The following is a 25,634-nucleotide window of genomic DNA, read 5'->3' as shown; positions in this document are numbered from 1 at the left end:
AAATGCAGACAAGTGGGACTAGTTTAGTTTGGGAAACCTGGTCAGCATGGACGAGTTGGACTGAAGGGTCTAATTCCATGCAGCATGACTGTATGACTATAATAGAATTGGGCGGGATTGGTGAAAGCAGCTAACCATTTTAGAACCTGACAGTGCCTTTTGGGGAAAGGACAGGAAAAAATATCTGGGGCCACCTGCAAATTGGTGCAATTTGCATCAGGTTGGTGGACATCAGGCGAGGTTTAGGCATTGAGCACTGGGAATCAAAGGCAGATAAATGGCAATAACGTTGATGTTAGCTGTAATGCAATTAAATGGCAGAAACAGCTGCAGGGGCTGAGCTCTTCTGTATATCTGCCCAGGAGGATACCAGTCATTTGGGTATCAGGAATCTATACTTGCCTTACAGTTTATGAGCAATAGTGGAGTTTTTCATGTCCTACGGCAGTCCTGTCATTGATCAGACATTTGTCTTTCCTGTTTCACTGATTATTAGCATCCTTCGTGTGGTTGTTAGGTGAGTGTATTACATTTTCAAAGGTAATGCTGCTTCTTCCATCTCCTTCTGAAACTGTAGCAACTGCAGCATAGACATTAGCTAGGTGACCTTTAGCAATGAAGCTTTTGACAGGGCTCCCCACAGGACTTCATCTTGAAAGGATTCCTTTTCAGGAAGTACAAGCCCTCTCCTCGGTAACTCTCTCAACTCTGAGATCAGGATGTGGGCACAGTGCCAGTGAACACATTTGCTGTTGATCATCGGGGCACTCAGCCAACTGCCAAGACCCCAGAAGGTTGCATACCACAGACTTCGTTAAGTGGGAGTGAGATGCCTCCTCTGTGTTCAGTAGTATTTTTATCACTGTCTTCTCCTCCAGACATGCCCTGTGCAGTGGTGGTGACCCCTGGCTTTGCAGGTTGCACAAGTGTACTGGTATATCACCTATTTGTTTGCATGTGATATTCCCAAGCATCTGCTGCCCTGGTCCATCTAGGTGGTTGAGGTTGTCAGGCTTGGAAGTTCATTTTGAAAGAGTCTCGGTGATTTACTTCAGTGTTTTTTGTAGACAGTACACACTGCTGCCACTGTGCATCAGTGGTGAATGGAGTGAATGTTTAAGATGGTGAGTGCGGGTGCCATTGAAGTGGGCTGCTTTATCCTGGAGAATGTCTTCAATATAATTGAAGTTTGCATGCGAATGAAGAGTATCCCATTACACTTGTAACTTGGGCCAATGAGCAGACATTAAGGAGTCAGGAGACTGCAAAATGCCAGCCTCTGACCTGTTCTTGTGGATACAGAACTTATACTGCTAGTCTATGTCAGGTTTTGATCCATAGTGGCTCTGTCGATGGTGAAGGATTCAGTAAAGTTATTGAATCAAAAAGTGTGGTGCTGGAAAAGCACAGCAGATAAGGTAGCATCCGAGGAGCAGAAAAATCGACCTTTCGGACATAAAACCTTAATCAGGAATACATTCCCAAAACATTGATTCTCTTGCTCCTTGGATGCTGCCTGACCTGCTGTGCTTTTCCAACGCCACACTTTTCAACTCTGATCTCCATGATCTGCAGTCCTCACTTTCTCTTAAAGCTATTGAATGTCAAGCGATGGCAATTGGGCTTGTGGTGGAGATTGTCATTGCTTAAAACAAGTAGTGCAGGTGCTTTGTGCTATTTATCAACCTGTGCCTGAACTTTGTTCAGTGCTTGCTACATGTGAACATGGACTACTTCAGTATCTGGGGAGTTGCGAATAGTGCTAAACATTATGCGATCATTCACGAATATCCCCCACTTAGAGTCATAGAGATGTACAGCACGGAAACAGACCCTTCAGTCCAAGTAGTACAGGTCAACCAGATATCCCAACCTAATCTGGTCCCATTTGCCAGCACTTGGTCCATATCCCTCCAAACCCTTCCTATTCATATATCATCCAGATGCCTTTTAAATGTTGTAATTGTACCAGCTTCCACCACTTCCTCTTATAGCTCCCTCCATACACATACTACCCTATGCCTGAAAAGGTTTCCCCTTAGGTCCCTTTTATTTCTTTCCCCTCTCACCCTAAACATATGCCCTCGAGTTCTGTACTCCCCCACCCCAGGGAAAAGACCATGTCTATTTACCCGATTCATGTCTTTTATGATTTTATAAACCTCTGTAAAGTCACCCCTCAGCCTCCAACGGTTCAGGGAAAACAGCCCCAGCCTGTTCAGCCTCTCCCTATAGCTCAAATCCTCCAACCCTGCCAACATCCTTGTAAATCTTTTCTGAACCCTTTCAAGTTTCACAACATCCTTCCGATAGGAAGGAGACCAGAATTGCATGCAATATTCCAACAGTGGCCTAACCAATGTCCTGTACAGCCGCAACATGACCTCCCAACTCCTGTACTCAATACTCTGACCAATAAAGGAAAGCATACCAAACGCCTTCTTCACTATCCTATCTACCTGCGACTCCACTTTCAAGGAGCTATGAACCTGCACTCCAAGGTCTCTTTGTTCAGCAACACTCCCTCGGACCTTACCATTAACTGTATAAGTCCTGCTAAGATTTGCTTTCCCAAAATGCAGCACCTCGCATTTATCTAAATTAAACTCCATCTGCCACTACTCAGCCCATTGGCCCATCTGTTCAAGATCCCGTTGTAATCTGAGGTAACCTTCTTCACTGTCCACTCCACCTCCAATTTTGGTGTCATATGGAAACTTATAACTATACCTCCTATGTTCATATCCAAATCATTTATATAAATGCCAAAAAGTAGTGGACCCAGCACTGATCCTTGTGGCACTCCACTGGTGACAGGCTTCCAGTCTGAAAAACAACCCTCCACCACCACCCTCTGTCTTCTACCTTTGAGCCAGTTCTGTATCCAAATGGCTAGTTCTCCCTGTGTTCTGTGAGACCTAACCTTGCTAATCAGTCGCCCATGGGGAACCTTGTCGTGACGCCTTACTGAAATCCATACAGATCACATCTACTGCTCTGCCCTCATCATCCTCTTTGTTACTTTTTCAAAAAAACTCAATCAAGTTCGTGAGACATGATTTCCCACGCACAAAGCCATGCTGACTATTCCTAATCAGTCCTTGCCTTTCCAAATCCTGTCCCTCAGGATTCCCTCCAACAACCTGCCCACTTCTGACCTGATAATGAAGGGAACGTGGTAGATGAGGCACCTGAAGATGCTTAGGCCTAGGACACTACCCCGAGGAACTCTAACCTCAGCAGAAATGGCTTAGGGCTGAAATTAACAACTGTTACCATCTTGCTGTATATTAAGTACGGCTCCAACTTTTGTGGACAGGGCACACTTGTAGCATCTCTTCTGTAATGTGGACTCCATACTGAAAAACAATAGATGATTGCAGCCATCAAACTCTTTGTCACAGGGCAAGTTTGAGGTGGAGACCAAGCAGCTTTTATTGGAAAATTAGAATTTGAAGAAGGGCTGGTGCATTTAAGATGGGCCGAATGGATTCATTTCTGCAATACAACGGCAGTCTGAAGCAGGACACAAAGCAGAATTTCAGCCAAGAATGTGCAGGAATCTGCTAGACATGCAGCACTTAAGACATCAAGAAGCAGCGCTGACAGGAGATGGTATGAAGGACTCAAATCACTCACTGAACAACTGGTCTTCAAATCCCACAAGTTACGGCTGCCATCTCATCATCTCACCCACGCACATTGTGGTGTAGCACTGGAATCTGTACACTGGGTGTGACTGCAGATACTCTTGTTGGCTAGTTCCTCTGGTTTGTGCTGCCATTGCTCAGTCCTTGGCAGCAGACCTGGCTATATCAGGGGCAGGAGGAAGATTCGAAAGGCAATTGCAGTCAGAGATTCAATAGCAGGGGGAATAGATGGATATTTCTGTTGCTGCAGGCATGAATCCAGGATAGTATGTTGTTCCCTAAGGGCAGGGCCAAAGATGCCACTAATTGGATATACAGCACTTTGTGTTTGTGTGTGTGTCTGTGCGTGCTGTGTCTGTGTTGTGTGTCTGTGTGTGTTGTGTGTCTGTGTGTGCATGTGTGTCTGCGTGTGTGTCTGCGTGTTTGTGTGTGTTGTGTGTCTGTGTGTGTTGTGTGTCTGTGTGTGCATGCATGTGTATGCATGTGAGCAGATAGCAGCTATGGTCACTGAGGTATGAGGTCCTTTAGGCAGAGGTTAGAATGCTAAGAAAGAATCCAGCAATAAGGATTTCAAAGATTCCCAGCACAACACAGTAAATATATAAACAGGGCAAGAACTGAGGAACATGTAGGAATAAGGACTTCAGATTCCTGGGATATTGGGATTGGTAATGGGGAAGATATATACAGGTCAGGCAGTTTGCACCCCTACTGGTGATCCTTTCAGGATTATTTGTTAGTGCTATTGGGTTTAAACTAACAATAAGAAGATGGACACTGAGAGGTGATGATTAGAAAACTTCAAGTTACAGGTTGGACAGACAGCTACGGTAGGAAATAGAAAGGTATTAGGTAATTTATACACCACAAATGGGACAGAAGGGGGCCATTTGGCCAGGCTGGCTGACTGCAAAGCAATTCAGTCAATCTTAATCCTCCACTTGATCCCTATAGCCCTGCCATGTTATCTCACCCGGGGGAGGCACTCGGATTCAAAGTGCACCATACGAGATGGTGGACTTTGAGTTCAAAAAAGATCTGGAATTATGAATCTAATGATACCCATTGTTGATTGTCTGGATCATGAATGCCCTACAGGGAAGGAAATCTGCTGTCCTTACCTGGTCTGGCGTATATGTGACAGTCTAGAAATATGCGTAACTCTTAACTGCCCTCTGGACAATTGCGGATGGGCAATAAATACTGGCCTGTGAAAGAATTAAACAAAGGACACATCCAATTCCTTTAAGAATTATTAATTGCTTTCACTTCCACCAAGCTTTTGGATTCCAGGTCATTACCACTCACAGCATAACTCACTTATTTCCAACATTTTCCCATGCATCTCCTATCCAAAGTCTTCAATCTGTCTCCCCTGACCATGACACTTAGCCAATGAAAACAGGGCTTCTGTGTCTACTTTATCCAAGCATGTTGTAACATCATATTCCTCGAGCAAATTTCCTCTCTATTTACTTTTCTCCCAAACAGCTCCCAAATTCTCTAACCTTATCTTGTAAGTGAAATCCCCTATTCCTGGAATCATGCCAGCAATTCTCCTGTCTACTCTCAAGGACTCCAACATCCTTCTTAAAGTGTTGATCAGAACTGGATGGAATACTGTAGTTGGGGTCTAGCCAGAGATTTATAGAGATTCAGCATAACCTCCCTACCTTTGCACTGGACTTTTGATTCCCACACAAGGTGGGAATAAAGTCAGGACAAGGTAAAATATTGTGGGTGGGGCTTGAATTTCAAAAACCACCTTCCATCTCTGCTACTCTCAGGGGAAAATGTTTGAGGCATGACTCCGCACACAGCACTTGAGATGTCTGGCCTAGGGGCAATTCATCCTTCATCTCCAACACAATATTCAAAGAGTCATACAGGTACAGAAGAGGCCCATGTAAGAAACATTTAGACAGGTGCATGGATGGGATAAGTATGGAGGGATGTGGGCCTAACGCAGGCAAGTGGGACTAGTTTAATTGTGAAAACTGAGCAGCATGGACAAGTTGAGCTGAAGGGCTTGTTTCCATGCTGCAGACATTCATGACTCTATGACTCTGTACCACCAAAACTACAGTAAATCTACAGTAATCCCACCTTCCAGCACTGGGCTCACGGCCTTGCATGTTATGACATTTCAAGTGCTCATCTAAGTACTTTTTAAAGGTAGTAAGGTTACAAATTCCAACTACCCTGCAGTGCATTCCAAACTCCCACCAGCTCTTCTGTGAAAAACATTTTCCTCAAATTCCCTCTGTACCTCCTGCCTTTCACCTTAAAATTGTGCCCCGTTTTTTATTGAGCCTTCGCCTAAGGAGAACGTCTGCTTCCTATCCATGCTCATTATAATCTTATCCATCTCTGTTTAGGTTGCTTCTCAATCTTCTCTGCTCCAAAGAAACTAACCCAGGCTTATCCAGTCTCTCTTCCTAGCTAAAGTGCTTCACACTGAGCAATATCATGGTGAACAGTACAAGCTGACTAAGCTTGTAAATTTCGAGGGAAACCTGCAGAGGAGTTGGGAACCATCGGACAAATAAGTTTAAAGATTCTTGCCAATGTCTCCTCATATCAACTCTACCTCCCCATGCACCCTCATATCTCCTCTGTATCTCATTCCCCCTGTACCCATGCTCCTTCTCTACCCCTTCCATTATTCCCACATATTTTTCATGTTACCTCTACAATCTCCATATCTATTCTTCCATTATCCACTATATACATTTATGGAATCATTGAGCCTTTGGCAAGTCTTGCAAATTTCTGTAATGGTCCCGAAATGACATAATAAGCAATATGACTTTGAAATCTCCTTTTCAAAGCAATTGCTCATCTAATAACCTTCTAAAAGTGCCAATTAAACATAGATATTTGAAGTGTCAATTATAAAGGTAACAACGTTTGACATTATCCAAATCAACAAAAAGGTATTGGGAAATAAATCAAAGAAGGAAATGCAAAATAATAAACTTATTATAATGTCATAAAGCCATCAAGCAAACTAACCTTCAATCTGTGTTATCAGATGCCTGCTAAACTAAACCCAGTTTTCATTATTGGAACTCAGCCCAGCATTCATAACACTAACCTGTGGCAACTATATCAACAGAAGCAGTTTGAACAGACGGTCAGACATCGTGCATGATCTTACGTTTATGCAGTTGTAAGATCAACAGCACAGTGAAAGGATTTCATTGACTGAACTTGTTCAAAGCGTGTGCTTTCACTGCTTTGGGGATGATTTCCCAGACTTTGTAAGTTGCTTTGGAGCTTTTGCCTTTTAGCTGCATTTCTCAGCTGTTGGTCTTCATAGCAGCAGACAAGCTGTCGATGCAGCTGCATTTTGGACTTCAGTTCAGCAACAAAAAGAACAACAAAAAGAGGAACAACAACGCTGTGACACTAGAGGGAGAAGAAACAATATTCTCCTTGACCACTGATACTCCACAGGATACAACCTTTTGAAAGATCTCTTGAATGTGACAATCTCTGTCAGTCCACCAGGATCTGGGCTTTCCTATTGTGTTGGCCACCACTTGTTGTGTGCAAATCCAGGGTCTGCCAGCTCTCACTGAAGATACCTGACAAGAAAGACTCGCGACTACGCAGTCCTCATTTTCAGCAATGTAAGGGAATCTTCTCCTTCATTAGAGTGCATGCTAGCTACACTGGAATTGGCAGCTAACCCACTAAATAAAAAAACCTATCAATGACTTGTCAATGTCTACACTTTACAGAAGTACTATTGACAATTTAGAGAATCACTGAAGTGTTACAGCATAAAAAGAGGCTATTCAGCCCATCATGCCTGCACTAGCACATTTAATGAGCATCATTACTTAGTGCTAATTTGCTGCTTTTTCCTCATATCCTTGCACACCATTTTTTTCTCCAAATAATCATCCAATTCCCAATTACAGCAATATTTCCCCTGTGCCATCTGAACCATATTGCCAGGCTCAGTCCAAGTGAGAGACGGTCACTTATTCTCCTTCCCAGAATTTACGACCAGGCATTTAAATTTGAGAAGCTGCACAGAGTCCCAATGAGAGGGCTTCCAGTGTGAAAGATGGTAGCATGTGAGATCAGGGTTGTTTTCTGCAATGTAGCAGTCAGTGTGGCAAGTAAAGGGGGCATGATGTGGTTAGTTACAGGTACACTGGGAGGGCTTCTAGATATGCCTGGGACCCACACCACTTCTCTGCCCCAATTCCTATCTGTCACCAGCACTGAATGGTTCCCCATTACCTCTGGAGGCCAACCAGGAAATCTCAGTCAGCCTCTATTAACTGGTCTTCAGGGACCCTTAAAAAGGCTTGTTGGTTGGTACCCTCCACAAAGGAAGCCTGGGGGACGGGTGGCTTCAGAGACAGTCAGGATCCCTAGCAGGAGGCTCAGCCTCAATGAGAGGGGAGGAACATCAGTCCCATGAGTCTTTTGTTGATCATGAGCAGCTGACACACTCAATTCCTGTGTCCCAGCTCCTCATGTTAAATCTAGGAGAAAGAAAATAAGTGAAAGAAAGACAAATTTAGCAATAAGTGAGTGCATGTTCCCCTTGAGTTGGTCGGAATGGCTGGTGTCACCAAGGGCACTATTACACTGAGACCTTTGAACACTGCAGGAATGCAGAGATTCGTGTCATTGGGAATCGCTGCCCCTTCCAAGTCCATGGCTTTTGCATGATGCAAGCAGCAATTTTTGTTCTTGGTGGGCTGGTCAGAAAGCTGCTGCATAAGGATGAGAATGGGCACAAGGAGGTCCCTGTGGCATTTTTGGTTCAGTGAGAATGTGAACCTGCTGGAAGAGATATGGTGTGATGGCCACAAGGTTTGTAATAAAGCTGAAACAAAACATGTTATGGATATACTTTTGGATAAAAGGGTCACCAGATCTTCCAAAAAAATCCTCCAAGCACAAGTGTATGTGGAACAGGGTATGTTTAATAATGAATAGAAATCTCATGACAATATCATCTCAGAACACAATGGCATTTTATAATTTTGTCTTTCACCTCAGTAACTTCTTCCTCTATCCCTTATATATCCAAATTACCTTATCCAAGATAGGAAGAGCCACAACCCCTCGCAAATATCCCAGACTCTTATGATTGTTGCACTTTATCCCATCCCTACTGTGCGCTTTAGATTCTCGAAATTGGATACTCACAGGGCCCATGGAAAATTCTCTATGTTTGGACTACAGGAACAAGGGAGATAGAAGTAGGCCTTTCTGCCTCTTTAATCTGCTCTGTCATTCTAGATCATGCTGATCAGCTATCTCAATGCTACTTCCCTGCACTATCGCCATACCCTTTAATGTAATTAGTAACTAGAAATGTAGGAAGTTCTGTCTTGGATGTCCCCAATGATCGAGTTTCCACAGCTGTCTGGGGTACAGAATCCCAAAGATTCACCATTCACAAGAACGAAGCAATTCCTCCTCATCTCAGTTCCAAGTGGCTTGCCTCTTGATAATCTGACCATTCCACCAATTACAATGGCTGATTGCAGGAGAAAGTTTGAGAAAATCCTTAGGTTAGTCTCTAACATCCCAATGTAGATGACACCTCAAAGACCTAATTGATAATCCTGTTCAGCACTGAAGATGAATATGAAGCGATCCATAGAGAGTGATAATTTGGTCCAGCGCTTTTGGGAATTGTGAGTCATTCTGGGATCTACAATCTTTTTGAGTGGAACATACTTTCCATCTTTATTCCTTTGAATGACTATCAATGTTACCGATGTATCTGAATTAGGCCATAACATTCCTTAACCTTACTGTACCATTTCATTAAATTATAGCCAATCTGAATAGTGACCTTCAACAAATAAGATCACCAGTGTTACAGAAATAAAGCTACAGGGATAAACTGAACAACCTTCCATTTTTCAGGCAGAGGATAATGAAACTTAATCACTCACGTTCCCTCCACGCATTGCCTTATCAATAGCCTCTAATCCGAAGGGACCAAATGTTTGGAGATACCTGACTTCAAGGTCACTCAATGAAAATATTGCATCATCCCATATATCCAGCTATCTGGAAAATAATTCAACAAGTATCGATGAGCTGAAGTTACAGCTCATGGATCAGGGAAAATGTCCAAAAGGGTACATTGTTTCCCTCCCCACCAACTCCCACACTTCTTACGAACTAGTAACATGACATGAGTAAATGCCCAGAAAAAAAGTGCCTCAACACCAACAAAATAATGAATGAATCAAAATAAATACAGAATAAGCATTCTAGTACACAACAGAAACACAAACTGACAACAAGTATGTAGTGGCACCCTGGAAAAAAAAACCTACTTGTACAGACCAATGGTTGTTTCAAATTGCTGGTGTGGAGGTGGTGAGAAGGCACAAAGATGCAGAGGGGGACCTGCTTAAATCATTGTCACAACCTTAGTCAGGCTAGTGCTGGCAATCACAGGACATCAAAAAGGTGCTGGTTTGTTTCCTGGTCACACCATCCACCTGCATCCCCAACAACTGAGGGTGCTAACCCAAGCATCCATTCCCCTGAGAAGGGTTCTTGTGGCCCAATGGTAATGTCCCACTAGAAGGCCTGGGATCATGTCCTACCCGCTTCAGAGGTGTGTCACAGTATTCCTGAACAGGCTGTTTAAAGTTATCTACTCCACTCTCCCGGCTAGGCCTTCTCCAACCCTGTTTTGTCAGCAGGGTAGCTGTGTAAATGCCCAATGGACACCAGGCGTCAATGAATACCAGTCAGGAACAGGAACCATTGTACCACTGCATTCCTCTTGTTATTTAATCTCCGCTAGCTGCCTTTTCCTGGTGGAGCATAACCCACAGGACCCAGCCACTATAAGGACAAGCTTTTATCAGTGCATCAAAATCCACTGGAGAGGAATTAGAACTTATCGCTCATAATTAGCACATCATTTTACATCATGGATAAAGGCCAGGGAAACATAGAGAAAGGCCTCGGCAGTCTGGCCCTCACATACACACAAAGAAAGAGTTGCCCAGGACTTGCTTTACTGCTCATGCTGCTGATGAAGTGAAAGGCTCTTCTGACTGCTCGAGCTCTTGAGGCTGATGGCGAGGGTGGAGGAGTTGCTTTTCTTGCTGCAGGTCAGCTCGTTGCTGGGCTGCTCGGGTTTGCTGAGCTTCGGGGAGCAGCAGCAGAGCAGTCGCTGGACCAGGTCGTGGAACAGCCGGCCAGTGAAGAACATGTAGATCCAAGGGTTACAGCAGCTGTTGAGACTTGCCAGCAGCATGGCGATGACAAATAGCCAATCTGTGGTGAGATTAGAAATAGGAAAAGAGGGCCGTTAACACTGACCATCACCCTGTTTGTACAGAATCAGAAGAACACAAGGAACAGGAGTTAGCCAGTTGACGACTCAAGCCTGCTTTCATGGCTGTTGTGATCATGGCCTTAACTTCACTTACCATGGTTTCCCACCCTACCTCTTGGCTCCCTTGGAGGTCAAAATCTTGAATATACTAAGCCAGCCTTCACTGCTCCCTGGGTAGCAAATTCCAGAGATTAATGACTTCTGAGAGAAGAAATTCCTCCTCACTATAATCATAAATGTGAGAAATCATTTTGAAACCATGTGTCTCCACTCCAAATTCCTCCACAAGAGGTGACACCCTTTGGCATGACCTCTGTCAAACCCCTTCAACACAATCACCTCTCATTCTTCTAATCTCCAATGAGTATAGGCCTAACCAGCACAACCTTTGCTCAGACGGCAAACCCTTCATCTGCAGGAATCAGCCTTTTGAATCTCCTCTGAAATATCTCCAGTTCAAGCTTATCCCTCATCATTTTCATCTTAAACACCATGTTTTAGTCCAAAAAGCCAGCTGGTGAAGGATAAAAGTGAAGCAAATCTTCACACACTTCTACATTTATTTAACAAGTATTACATTACAAACACACACCTTGAAATCCAACAATGACGGTTTTAGTTTGTGTCTTGGGATCAGGATTCCCTTAAGGTTAACATGTGGGCTCAGTTGGTGGTGGGGAAGGTAAATGCAAGATTATCATTCATTTTAAAAGGCCAGAATACAAGAGATGCATGCTGAGCCCATACAAGGGTCTGACCAGACTACACTTGGAATATTGTGAGCAGTTCTGGAACCTCTAATGTAAAGAAAGATATGTTGGCATTGGAGGGGTCCAGAAGATATTTATAAGAATGATCCCAGGGATGGTGTGCTTGTCATATGAGGAGCAGCTGAGAACTCTGGATCTGTACTTGATGGAGTTTAGAAAGATAAGGGAGAATCTGATTGAAAGTTACAGAATACTGAAACGAGTGATATTGATAGAATGTGGAGAAGATCATTCCATTACTAGGAGAGACTAGGACGCGAGGGTACAGCCTCAGAGTGAAGGGATGACCCTTTAGAACTGAGATGAAGGAGGAATTTCTTTAGCCAGAGGGTGATGAATCTGTGAAACTCATTGCCCTGGAGGGCTGTTGAGGCCAATTCATTGAGTATACTTAAAATAGAGATAGGTAGGTTCTTGATTAGTAGGGGGTCAAGGGTTATGGGGATAAGGTAGAAGAATGGGGTTGAGAAATATATCAGCCATGATTGAATAGTGGAGCAGACTCAATGGGCTGAATGGCTTAATTATGCTCCTACACCGATGGTTTTATGCTCTGCATTATCTCATTCTTATTAACAGAGAGAAGGGTCAAGAGAGTTCTTAGTTAATGACTATGACCTGTATACAATTAAATACAAAAACAGATTCCCATCTCCCTCTTCGAGCAAAACTTAAAAGTTAATATGCACAATCAAAATTTCAAAACAGCTTAAAGTCAAAAACATTCATATTATGCAAAGTGTTACTTTGTGACAGGTCCTCTAGGATTCTTGTACATGAATTTATTTTTGTAAAGCTTTCAAAAATGTGATGACTTGCATCCACTTACTGTAATTTTAGAGATTTTCCTTCTCTCCAGCACTGGTTTTAATCTAACAATGCAATTTTCCAATATTCCCTCACTGAAACCTTTCAAAAAGTGTACATTTATCCAGAATGAATGAATATTTACACATCAATCAATGAGTAAACTGTTTTCAGTTATGATAATTGTGCAATATCTCACTCAAAGTATTTGACAAATGTAATCCAATTTCATTGCTCTACTCAGATGGAACCAGTGTTTCAACAGTTGATGTAGTTTTAACAAACCTTCTTATTTTCTTAGCTTCTTGAAGTAAGGACTTTATTTCCCATTTCCAGTCCCATTGACTGGAGTAATCTTCAAGATCAGCATGTGAACTATTGTTAAACTGTCTAGTTTTCTACTCTTTAAGATACCTAACCACATGTTTATCCAGATTTAACTATGTTAATAAAAATGAAGCAAATCTTCACACACTTCTACATTTATTTAATAAATATTACATTACAAACACATACCTTGAAATCCAACAATGACAGTTTTAGTTTGTGTCTTGGGATCAGGATTCCCTTAAGGTTAACATGTGGGCTCAGTTGGCTCTTAATTTGCTCTTAATACATTCCTGACCTTAAGGCATTTTAAGACAGTAGTTAACTACAATGCATCAAAACTAACAAGCAGCCAGCTCAACTGACCAATCAAGTTTCATGATTTCTCTTTCTCTTATTTATATATAAAACACCACCTTTCCGCGAAAATCGGGAGGATTTGGATTGTTGATTAAACATTATTCCAGACTGGCTCTGTTTCATTTCTAAAAGCAACACATTTACACCTCCCGCAAGCCAAACACCCACATTTAAATTTTGTCTGAATCTTACCCATTATACATTTATCAAGTTCCTCTTGAAAGTGCCTTTGCAGGTAGACAGGGTGGTAAAGAAGGCATTTGGCACGGTTGCCTTCACAGGTCAGAGCACTGTGCATAGGAGTTGGGATGTACAAGACGTTGGTTAGGCCACTTTTAGAATATTGTGTACAATTCTGGTCGCCATGGTATAGGAAGGATGTTGTTAAACTAGAAAGGGTACAGAAAAAATTTACAAGAATGTTGCTGGGACTAAAGGGTTTGAGCTATAGGGAGAGGCTGAATAGAGTGGGGGTTTCTTTTCTTGGAGCGTCAGAGGCTGAGGGGTGACCTTATAGAGGTTTATAAAATCATGAGGTGCATGGAGAAGCTGAATAGCCAAGGTCTTTCTCCAAGGGTAAGGAGACCAAAACTAGACAGCATAGGCTTTAGGTGAGAGGGGAAAGATTTAAAAGGGGCCTAAAAGGCAACATTTTCACACAGGGGCTGGTGCGTGTATGGAATGAGCTGCCGGAGGAAGTGGTGGAGGTGGGTCCAATAACAACATTTAAAAGACATTTGGACAGGTACATAGATAAGAACGGTTTAGAGGGATATGGGCCAAATGCTAGCAAATGGGACTAGTTCAGTTTAGGAAGCCCAGTCAGCATGGACAAGGTGGGCCAGAGGGCCTGTTTCCATGCTGTCAGACTCTATGAATTATCTGCATGCACAGAAAGACAGCCTGTCATGAAGTATTCCTTCATGATACTAAAGGGAACTGCGGGATCCGCTAATAGTGGAGCACAACCTATTTTCAGCAAAAATAAACACCCACACCAAAAATACCAAACCTCAACATAAATTCCAATATTTCACCAATTTAATTCCCTATGCTTTGCTCTCTTTTTTAATTTGTCAAGATCATAGTTTTATAGCCACCAAGACTTGACTATCATGGTCACTTCTGCTTCTAGTTCTGTTTGAGATTGTTTTGTGCCCTTTATTCCATTGTGTAATCTATTCAAGTACAGCTCCTACTTATGTCTGGGAGGCTACTGCTGTTAAATTGTCCTAATTTACCACCTGAGGGTGTTACTCCAGTATTTGGTCTCTTTCCAACACTGGACTCACCATGAGTATTTGCACAATGCAAATTTTGAAGTAATGCCTTTGGAATCTGCTACGATGGGGACTCTGCAAGGTTCATGTGTGCAACTCCCAACCACACAGGAATAATGACCACCTGGCCCGTGGAAAATCCAGGCAACATTTGACAGATTTATTCGGATTCATTCAGAATGTGATAAGCAGGTGGATAAAGGGAAGCTTGTAGATACAGTCTATTTGGATTTCCGTATGATATTCAATGAAATTCCACATGAAAGATTACTACGCAAGGTAAGAGCTCATGGAGTTAAGGCTGATGTACATGTACACTCTCTCAAAACTGGTGGTGTATAAAACAGAGTTGTCTGAAAAATTGACAGTTGTTGAATGCGCCATGCATCTTTATTTTCTCAATTAAAATAATTGGACAATTTATGTTGTGAATACATGGTGCTGGGCTTATTATTGGTTTTGCTACTTACACTTCGCCTAATTCTTGTGTTTTGGGTGATCTTTGATTCCACCTGACCTTGATTAGCTTGAACGTCCCATTGTCCAAACCAAAATCCAGCAAAATCCACATCTGGCACAGCTTCAGCCTTGAGCCTGACAATTTTGAGAGGCTGTACATGTTATGTAATAGTGCAAATAGAGGATTATCTTACTAACAAGAAATAGACAGTAGGAAAAAAGTAGGTCATTTTCAGGTCGCAAACTATAACTCATGCAGCCTGAATTAGTGCTGGGATCTCAATTATTTACAAACCATGTTAGTAACTTGGATGAAGGGGCTGAATATATTGCAGGCAATTTTACTGATGATACAAACATAGGTCAGAATGCGGTTTGTAAGGAGGATGCCAAAATGTTTGCAAAGGGATACGGATAGTGAGCACACAAAAATCCAAAAGATAGTCCAGTTCTGGTCGCCCTATTATAGGAAAGATGTGGATGCTTTGGAGAGGGTTCAGAGGATGCTGCCTGTACTGGAGGGCCTATCTTATGAAAAGAGGTTGACTGAGCTCGGACATTTTTCATTGGAGAAAAGGAGGAGGAGAGGGGACCTAATTGAGGTATAGAAGATAATGAGAGGCATAGATAGAGTCGATAGCCAGAGACTATTTCCCAGGGCAAAAATGACTAACACGAGGGGTCATAGTTTTAAGCTGGTTGGAGGAAAGTATAGAGGGGATGTCAGAGGCGGGTTCTTTACACAGAGAGTTGTGAGAGCATGGAATGCGTTGCCAGCAGCAGTTGTGGAAGCGAGGTCATTGGGGACATTTAAGAGACTGCTGGACATGCATATGGTCACAGAAATTTGAGGGTGCATACATGAGGATCAGTGATCGGCACAACATCGTGGGCTGAAGGGCCTGTTCTGTGCTGTACTGTTCTATGTTCTATAGAATTATGTTTTGGGAAGGTTTAAGGTTTTCCATTTTGGCAGGAAGAATAGTGAAGAATATTGTGTAATTTGAAAGGACAGTGTTATAGAGGGATCTGTGAGCTCTTGGTCTTGAATCTTAAAAAGTTAGCATCCAGGTACAGTAAGTAATTGGGAAGGCAAATAGAATATTGGAGGATGCAGTATGAAAATGGAAAATCTTGCTACAACTGTACAAGGCAATGGTAAGATCACACGTGGAATATTATGCACTGACTGGTCTCCCTATTTATGGAAGGCTCCATGTGCATTGGATGTAGTTCAAAGAAGGTTCACGAGCATGGTTCTAAGGGACTATGGTGTCTTATGAGGAAAGGTGGTAAAAGTTGGAAGTTGGGCATCACGGTGGCACAGTGGTTAGCACTGCTGCCTCACAGTGCCAGAAATCCGGGTTCACTTCCTGCCTCAGGTGACTGACTGTGTGGAGTTTGCACGTTCTCTCCGTGTCTGCGTGGGTTTCCTCCGGGTGCTCCGGTTTCCTCCCACAGTCCAAAAATGTGCAGGTTAGGTGAATTGGCCACGCGAAATTGCCCGTAGTGTAGGGGAATGGGTCTGGGTGGGGCGGGTCGGTGTGGACTTTCTGGACCAAAGGACCTGTTTCCACACTGTAAGTAATCTAATCTAATCTTTCCTCGCTGAAACTTAGAAAGATAAGAGATGATCTTATTGAAATACAAAGTTCTGAGGGGCTTGATAATGTCGATGCTGAGAGGATGTTTCCTCTCATAAGAGAATCCAGAAACAGTAGCACTGCTTTAAGATAAGGGGTTTCCTATTTAGAATGGAGATAGGGAGGAATTTCTTCTATCAGATTAATGTCAGCTTTTGAAATTCTCTTCACCAGAGAGCAGTGGAGGGTAGGTCATTGACGATATACAGGGCTGAGTTAGACAGATGTTTACACAGACGCTTGATTGACAGGGGAGTCAAGGTCAATGTGGTTAATGGTGTTAAGGATTCAATCACATTAGCTACGATCTTATTGAATGGAGGAGCAGGCTTGGTAGGTCCAATAGCCTCTTACTGTTCCTGTTTGTAATGATCTTATTAAGAGATTATTTCTCCTACCCATAGAGTCTAGAACTAGTTGGCAGGATCAGGGTCAATCATTTAAGACTGTGATGAGAAGTAACTTTTATTTACAGAAGGTGGTGAATTCCCTTTGGAATTCCTAGTGCCAGTGAGCTGTGAATTCTCCATCATTGCATATTTGTCAAGATAAAGATGAGTACATATATCCATTTCAGGACAATAAAGAGATATGGAAATCAACTGAGGAAATAAAAATGAGGTCAAAGATCATCTATGAATTGTTTAAGCAGTAAAGAAGACACAAGGAGGTTTATGGCCTACTCCTGGCCCTATTTGTGATTTTCAAACTGACAGGTTGTGACTAGTGGTGTCCCACAGGGACCTGGCTGGGGATTCAGCTGTTCACTGTATTTATAAACCACTTGGACACAGGAATGGAGCTGCATATCTAAGTTTGCTGATGACACCAAGCTGGACACCACTGTAAATAGTGGAGCAGAACCCTGCAAAGGGAAACTGATTTAGTAGGTGAATGGCCAAAATGGGTATCTGCAATAGAAAGGGCAGAAGTTGTGCAAAGCTACACTTGACCCCACCGACAGAACTATGTTTAGGTCAACACACTGCACTTCGAGATCAATATATTGACCTTGTAACTGGATGCAAAGCTGATTAATCAGAATTATATAAAATGGGGTTAAAAGAATTGACATTTGAGGGCAGGATGTATAGATGATGCTTGGGATCTCTTGAATATGAAAGGTTAGAGGAGATCTTGTGGTGCAGTGAGTAGTATCCCTGTTTTGAAGTCAGAAGCTGTAGGTTCAAGCCCCATTCCAGGACTTGATGGCTAAAGAAGATGGGACTAGTCAACCAAGTGATGGAGCCTCTAACATCCCTGTCCATAGCTGCAGACTATGTCCTCAATGTTCCACAGAAACTCAGACTCCTTGGTAGTTGGCTGGATTGGATGACCCATGTAGATCATATTGGTTCCAAAAGCACAGGGTTCGATCCCTGTTCCAGCTGTAGCGCATTTGGGATCTGCCTCCCTTCCATTCCCAGGTGGGGAATGTGGCACTATGAGTCTGCCCTGCTCTTCATAGAGAACTGAAATAGAAGATGTCAGATTCAGGAGTGACCAAATTGAGGCATTTAAGAAGACAAATGAATTTAATAAAATGGATGAAAGCTACTTTCTCTGGTGAGATAGTCTGGAATAAGACAATACAACAGCAGAATTAGAATAGTGTCAGGAAGCACTGTAAATGATAGAAATCCAAAACACCCAAAATGTTTTTGAGACTGGGGAATCAGCTGAAAATGTTATTATATTTTTGTTAGACAAGAACATAATGGAACGGAGGCAGGTAGATGGAGTTGTGTCAGAGATCAGCCACAATCTAATTGAACTAAGGAACAGATTGAAGGGGTGAATGGCCTACCTTTGTTCTGAGTTCTGATGGGTGGAATCCTATTAAGGTGTCTGGGGCTACCAGCTTGAGAGACAGTGAGAAACCTTCATTACCTCTTCACATGAAGGTCCAATGAACCAACTGGGGGAGGTATAGGCCTCAGCTAGAGGGGAAGCTGTGAGAGTATCAGGATCATTCCTGACGAAGGGCTTTTGCCCGAAACACCGACTCTCCTCCTCCTCGGATGCTGTCTGACCTGCTGTGCTTTTCCAGCACCACACTCTCGCCTCTAATCTCCAGCATCTGCAGTCCTCACTTTCACCTCGGGATCAATGAGACAGCCACTGGCACAAACAGGTAACACTGGGGCAGGTGGGGGGTGGGTTGGAGGGGGAGGGATTCTAAGCAACCTTCCCCCTTCCTGCCAAACATCCATTCCCTCAATCAGGTATGAAGTGCCTTTGATTGCAACAGGCCCAGCAGCAGCAGTGGTGAGTAGTCTCAACCTGTACGAGGGCACGAAGTTGACTATGAGCTTCCTGCCAAGAACCTAACTCTGTGAAGGCTCAAAGACAGAAGGCTTTGGGTCGGCTGTCACCCTGCTTAATTAAGTGGCCCTCCTGTCTGCAAACCTATCTTCAGATCACATGGAATACAGAGAGTACTAGCCTTTTGGATTCATAACTGGCTCGAAGGGAACAGACGGTAGTGGTGGAGGGTTGCTTTTCACTCTGGAGGCCTGGGTGTGCACAAGGATAGGTGCTGGGCCCACTGCTTTTGTCATTACTATCTGGATGTGAATATAGGAGGTATAGTTAGTAAATTTACAGATGACATCAATATTGGTGGTGTCGTGGACAGCCAAGAAGGTTACCTCAGAGTACAGATCAGATGAGCTCAGGAGTGGTAAATGGAATTGGATTTGGGTAAATCTGAGGTGCTGCATTTTGATAGGGTAAATTAGAGCAGGAATACAGTAAGGTCCTGGGCAGTGTAGCTGAACTAAGAGACCTTGGAATGGAGGTTCATAGCTCCTTGAAAGTGGAGTTGCAGGTAGATAGGATAGTGAAGAAGGTGTTCAGTCTGCTTTCCTTTATGGTCAGAGTATTCTACATTGGAGCTGGGAGGTCATATTGCAGCTGTCCAGGACATTGGTCAGGCCACTTTTGGAATACCGTGTTCAATTTTGGTCCCCCAGCTTTAGGAAAGACGTTGTAAAACTTGAAAGGGTTCAGAAAAAATTTACAAACATGTTGCCAGGGTTGGAGGGTTTGAGCTGTAGGGAGAAGCTGAATAGCTTTCTTCCAGGAGCGTTGGAGGCTGAGGGGTGACCTAATAGAGGTTGACAAAATCATGAGGGGCATGGATAGGGTGAATAGCCAAAGTCTTTTCCCTGGGGCGGGGGAGCCCAAAACTAGAGGACATAGGTTTAAGGTGAGAGGGGAAAGATTTAAAAGAGACCTAAGGGGCAACCTTTTCACACAGAGGGTAGTGTGTGTATGGAATGAGCTGCCAGAGGAAGTGGTAGAGGCTGGTACAGTTGCAACATTTCAAAGGTATCTCGATGGGTATATGAATAGGAAGGGTTTTGGAGAGATATGGGCCAAGTGCTAACAAATGGGACTAGATTAATTTAGGATACCTGGTCGGCATTAGACCAAAGGGTCTGTTTTCATGCAGTACCTCTCTGTGACTATGATGCTATCAGAAACAAAACATTCTGCTTTGTGCTTCTACAGAGCCATGTGTAGAAACCCATTCTTATCCTAAAGTGGCCATCAAGCCCCCTCTGGTGGTCACCAAATGTCAAGACTACGATTAAAATGTCAGTTGAGTTTAAGGTGCTTATTTCACTCCCACCTTTGATCTCCATTAAGTTTGGCAAAGTGTGAAAAAGAACTGCCACCTGGTAACCGGTATTAAACTTCCTCCACTTTATCACTCACATTCTCCTGTTCACCTTGAGCAGATCCAATTAGGAATTCAGCATGACTGAAAACAAAAAAATGCTGGAAATCACAATGGGTCAGGTAGTATCCATCGACAACATGACTCCGCATAAGAAGAAAAATCAGCATTTAGTTTTGAGGATTGCACCTCAGGGAGAATATAGGGGACATCCATTGTAATGCCACTCAATATTATGCAATTTTACCGATTCCATGGGTATCTCATGGCTTCCAAAAGAGGTAAGTTTCAATTTAAATTTTCTGTCTGTGAGTGAAAATTGGAGAAATAGGAGTTTTCTTATGAACATGGCCAAGCAATAATGTGGTTTCATGTTTTGGACTCAAACACCTGTGTTTTACTTTCCCCCTTGCAGGTCTTACCTAGCATATTCAGGAGAATAGCAGGGCTACAGATTAGGGGCTACAAGGTTTTCAGGCACCTTCCTATTCTCCATCCCCAGTTCCTGGATCACCCTCTATTGCCTGTTCCTGGGTCACCCCCTATCCCCAGTTCCTGGGTCACCCTCTATCGCCTGTTCCTGGATCACCCTCTATCCCCAGTTCCTGGGTCACCCTCTATTCCCAGTTCCTGGATCACCCTCTATCGCCTGTTCCTGGATCACCCTCTATCCCCAGTTCCTGGGTCACCCTCTATCCCCAGTTCCTGGGTCACCCTCTATCCCCAGATCCTGGGCCAGCCTCCATCCCCAGATCCTGGGTCACCCTCTATCCCCAGATCCTGGGTCACCCTCTATCCCCAGATCTTGGGTCACCCTCTATCCTCAGATCTTGGTCATCCTCTATCCCCAGTTCCTGGGTCAGCCACTATCCCCAGTTCCTGGGTCACCCTCTATCCCCAGTTCCTGGGTCACCCTCTATCCCCAGTTCCTGGGTCAGCCTCTATCCCCAGTTCCTGGGTCAGCCTCTATCCCCTGTTCCTGGGCCACCCTCTAAGTCCTGTTCCTGGGTCACCCTCCATCCCCTGTTCCTGGGTCACCCTCCATCCCCTGTTCCTGGGTCACCCTCTATCCCCTGTTCCTGAGTCACTCTATCCCCTGTTTCTGAGTTACTCTGTAATGTTCCTGGGTTAATTTTTTTTGTTAATTTTTCTGAATATTGAGAAACAATGGTGAGGGTGACAAAGCATGTCAAAATGTAACTTTTACATCTCATATGACAATTACTCAGTATCACAAGACAGTCACATGCCATGTGGTGGTTTAGTTTATCACGTGACTTTCACACCTCACACCTGATTTTTCCAATCATCACCTGCCTGTTGACAATACACAGTAGACAATAGGTGCAGGAGTAGGCCAATCTGCCCTTTGAGCCAGCACCACCATTCATTATGATCATGGCTGATCATCCTCAATCAGTGTTCTTTCTAATTTACCTTAAAAACAGTTTTCTTGAAAACGGTGCACCATTAAATGAATTTATTTGAGGTACCAGTCCCGTATTCATACTCTTCAGTGGACAGAGAAGTTTACAAAACAAAAATGTAGAGTTAATTGCAATTTTGTTACTAGAAATAACGCCAGGTATGAGGTTCTGTGTTAGTGGCTATCACACAGTCTGATTTATGAGTTACACTGTGTGAAATCCAATTTTGAGTCCGAAACTTGCGAGAAAAGTCTGTTATTTGATGGCATGTAATCGGAACCCTGGGATGAAACAGGTTGGAACTCACATTCCATTTAATACAGAGTTTGTGTGAGCGACACAAAGTCGAGTCTCTGCTGATCACTGTGTACATGTGAGAGCTACCTGCAGAGGGCAGCAGAGCACAGGAGGTTGCAAAGCTGTCCTAGGTTCTCAGTGGCATTGGAATCAAACCCAGCAAGTCCTTCTGGTTGAGATCCTTAGAGACGCCTGTTTGACTCAGTTAGGAGGAGGAAACTGGACGGATTATGAATTGCAGCCTCACCCCAGATACCTGTGCATATAATCCAAGATGACATTGCAGTACTGAACTCAGAATTTGGAAATTCCCACTTGCCTGTGCTTCACCCCTATCCCTTCAAGCATTTCCTGTTCTTGTATTTATGCAAATGTCCTTTAAATGTTGTACCTGTACCTGCATCCACTACTTCCTCTAGAGGCCCTTTCCACTCATGAACCACTCCCTACGTAAAAATTATGCTCTTTGCGTCTTTTTTAAATCTTCTCCTTTCACTTTAAAAAAGATGCCCCTGAGTATTGAACTCTCCTGCCCTAGGGAAAAGATACCTGCCATTATCCTCACGATTTCATAAACCTCTACAAGGTCAACCCTCAACCTCCTACGCTCCAGTGGAAACAAGTCCCAGCCTCTCCCTATAACTCAAACCTTTCATTCCTGGCAACATCTTGGAAGATCTTTTCTGAATGAAAACATACAAGGTTAATCTTGCATTTTTTTTGGTGAAGTGTCGGTTTCATATCTCTGCGAGTCTAAATGAGTTTTCTACCCGTATTTTACCAAACTCACCCTATTAACCACTACCTCCCCCCTTTTCTTTGCATTCTATTCCCTTCTTACCACACGCCCTTCCTGAACAACTCACCAATCACTGGCATCCATTTCACTCACGCAAGACTGCTGTCCACCAGACGAGTGGCCTGGTGTTACCTCTCACCAACAACATAATGGCACTGCAGCCACAAACCTCACAACACATGGTTGGCTTTCCCTTGCACATACAACCTCATTTGCTCACCTCAGTTGCCATTTAATCACCAGGGTCACACAGTTTACACATCCTCAGTGATGTCCCACCTACATATCCTCTCCAAGTCCTGGTTACTCTGTCCCCAGTTCTCCCAGGGCACCCACAGCCTGTCATTGTGTGGATGAGGCATGGCGAAGGGTCTGGAGAGCTATATAGGCAGGTTAACCTGGTTGGCAAAAACTTGGCAGATGGTAAAAAAAATGTGGAAAAATGTGAAGCTATTCAGAGGGGCTGAATATTATTTAAATGGGGAAGGACTGCAAGAAGCTACAGAACAGAGGCATTTCAGAGTCCTTGCATAGAAGATGAAAAATCAGCATACAGATTCGGCAGGTAATAGGGAAGTCAATGCTGCCCTTTATTGCAAAGGGAATGGGTCATCAAAATTGGGAAGTCTTGAAAAACTATACAAGGCACTAGTTGGACGACAGCTGGAATACTTTGAGCAGTCCCCATACTGAAGGAGATATACTAGCAGCGGAAGCAGTCCAGACTAAGCTGATCTTGGGTTTGGAGGTCCTGGGTTTGGAGGGCCTGTCTTACAAGGGAAAGTTGAGTAAGTTGGGCATGTACTCACTGCAGTTTAGAGGAATGAGAGGTGACCTTATTGAAACATATGAGATTCTTAGGCTCGACAGGATAAATGCGGAGAAGCTGTTTCCCCTTATGGGAGAATCTCAGACCAAAAGGCATCATCTCAGTGAAAAGGACTGTGCATTTAAGGCAGAGATGAGGAAGAAATTATTTACGTGAAATTCTTTGCTGCTCAGTACTGTTGAGGCTGGATCATTAACTTTATTTGTTGACTGAGATTTGTAATCAGTAAGGGAATCAAGGGTTATGGGCTAAAGGCACAAAAGTGAAACTGAGGATTATCAGATGAGCCATGATTTCATTGAGAGGTGGAGCAAATCCTATTGGCTGAAAGGTCTACTTCTGTTCCTATGTCTTATGATCTTATTGTCCAATACACATACAGACACACTCAGTCACTCGCTCACTCACTCATTCTCAGAATGTAGTCCTCACTGGTTAGGTCAGTATTTATTATTTGGCAGTATGTAGGAGGTGTGAGGGCTGGCTGTGTCACTTCACAGGACTGATAAGGGGTCAGCTCTCTTCGTGTGGGACTTGTAATCATACCTAAAGAGTATTCATGAACCAATCGGACTTGCATCATCACTTGACAGCTCCACTGTCTCCTACATACTTTTAATTGAAAGTTTAAACCAACTTCTCAACCAGACAAAGCAAGTATTTGGCCAGGGAGCAATGAACATGGGATCAGTGGATTACTGATCCAGGCAGGTAATTCCTGCATTACCATAAACCTACTTTATGTGTAAGTGTTTGTGATCAGCATTGCAGCTCCAGCTTTAAGGTGCCATGGAGCAGAACTTACTAATTACACCTCCTATGCTCACACCCAAATCATTTATATAAATGACAAAAAGTAGTGGACCCAGCACTGATCCTTGTGGCACTCCACTGGTCACAGGCCTCCAGTCTGAACAACAACCCTCCATCACCACCCTCTGTCTTCTACCTTTGAGCCAGTTCTGTATCCAAGTGGCTAGTTCTCCCTATATTCCATGAGATCTAACGTTGCTAACAAGTCTCCCATGGGGAACCTTGTCGAACATTTTACTGAAGCCCATATAGGTCATGTCTGCTGCTCTGCCCTCATCAATCATCTTTGTTACTTGTTCAAAAAACTCAATCAAGTTTGTGAGACATGATTTCCCATGCACAAAACCATGTTGACTATCCCTAATCAGTCCTTGCCTTTTCAAATACATGTACATCCTGTCCCTCAGGATTCCCTCCAACAACTTGCCCACCACCAACATCAGGCTCACTGATCTACAGTTCCCTGGCTTGTCCTTACCACCTTTCTTAAACAGTGGCACCACGTTTGCCGACCTCCAGTCCTGCGGCACCTCAACTGTGACTATCGATGATACAAATATCTTAGCAAGAGGCCCAGCAATCACTTCCCAAGCTTCCCACAGAGTTCTCAGGTACACCTGATCAGTTCCTGGGGATTAATCCACTTTTATTCGTTTCAAGACATGAAGCACTTCATTCTCTGTAATATGGACATTTTTCAAGATGTCACCATCTATTTCCCTACATTCTACATCTTCCATGTCCTTTTCCACTGTAAATACTGATGCAAAATACTCATTTAGTATCTCCCCCATCTCCTGTGTCTCCACACAAAGGCTGCCTTGCTGATCTTTGAGGGGCCCTATTCTCTCCTTAGTTACATTTTTGTCCTTAATATGTTTGTAATAACCCTTTGGATTCTCCTTAACTCTATTTGCTAAAGCTGTCTCATGTCCTCTTTTTACCTCCTGATTTTCCTCTTCAGTATACTCCTACTGCCTTTATACTCTTCTGGGGATTCATTTGATCTCAGTTGTCTATACTTGACATACGCTTCCTTCTATTTCTTAACCAAATCCTCAATTTCTTTAGTCATCCAGCATTCCCTATACCTACCAGCCTTTCTTTTCACCCTAACAGGAATATACTTTCTCTGGATTTTCA

General features: G+C 43.4%; 1 protein-coding gene across 1 annotated transcript in view; it reads right to left on the bottom strand.

The window, feature by feature from the left end:
* Positions 1-8,584: 8,584 nt before the first annotated feature.
* Positions 8,585-25,634, bottom strand: part of oxtra (oxytocin receptor a) — a 49,417-nt gene continuing 32,367 nt past the window's right edge. The window contains exon 3 of the mRNA XM_043708542.2: positions 8,585-10,934. Coding sequence (XP_043564477.1) covers positions 10,672-10,934 — 263 coding nt within the window. The 3' untranslated portion in view covers positions 8,585-10,671. The remainder of the gene's footprint in view (positions 10,935-25,634) is intronic.

This window comes from Chiloscyllium plagiosum, unplaced genomic scaffold, assembly GCF_037043375.1.
Source record: "Chiloscyllium plagiosum isolate Xiang-an unplaced genomic scaffold, Cpla_swu_hap1 HiC_scaffold_14, whole genome shotgun sequence".
Classification (NCBI taxonomy): domain Eukaryota; kingdom Metazoa; phylum Chordata; class Chondrichthyes; order Orectolobiformes; family Hemiscylliidae; genus Chiloscyllium; species Chiloscyllium plagiosum.
This window is presented reverse-complemented; position numbering and strand designations above follow the sequence as displayed.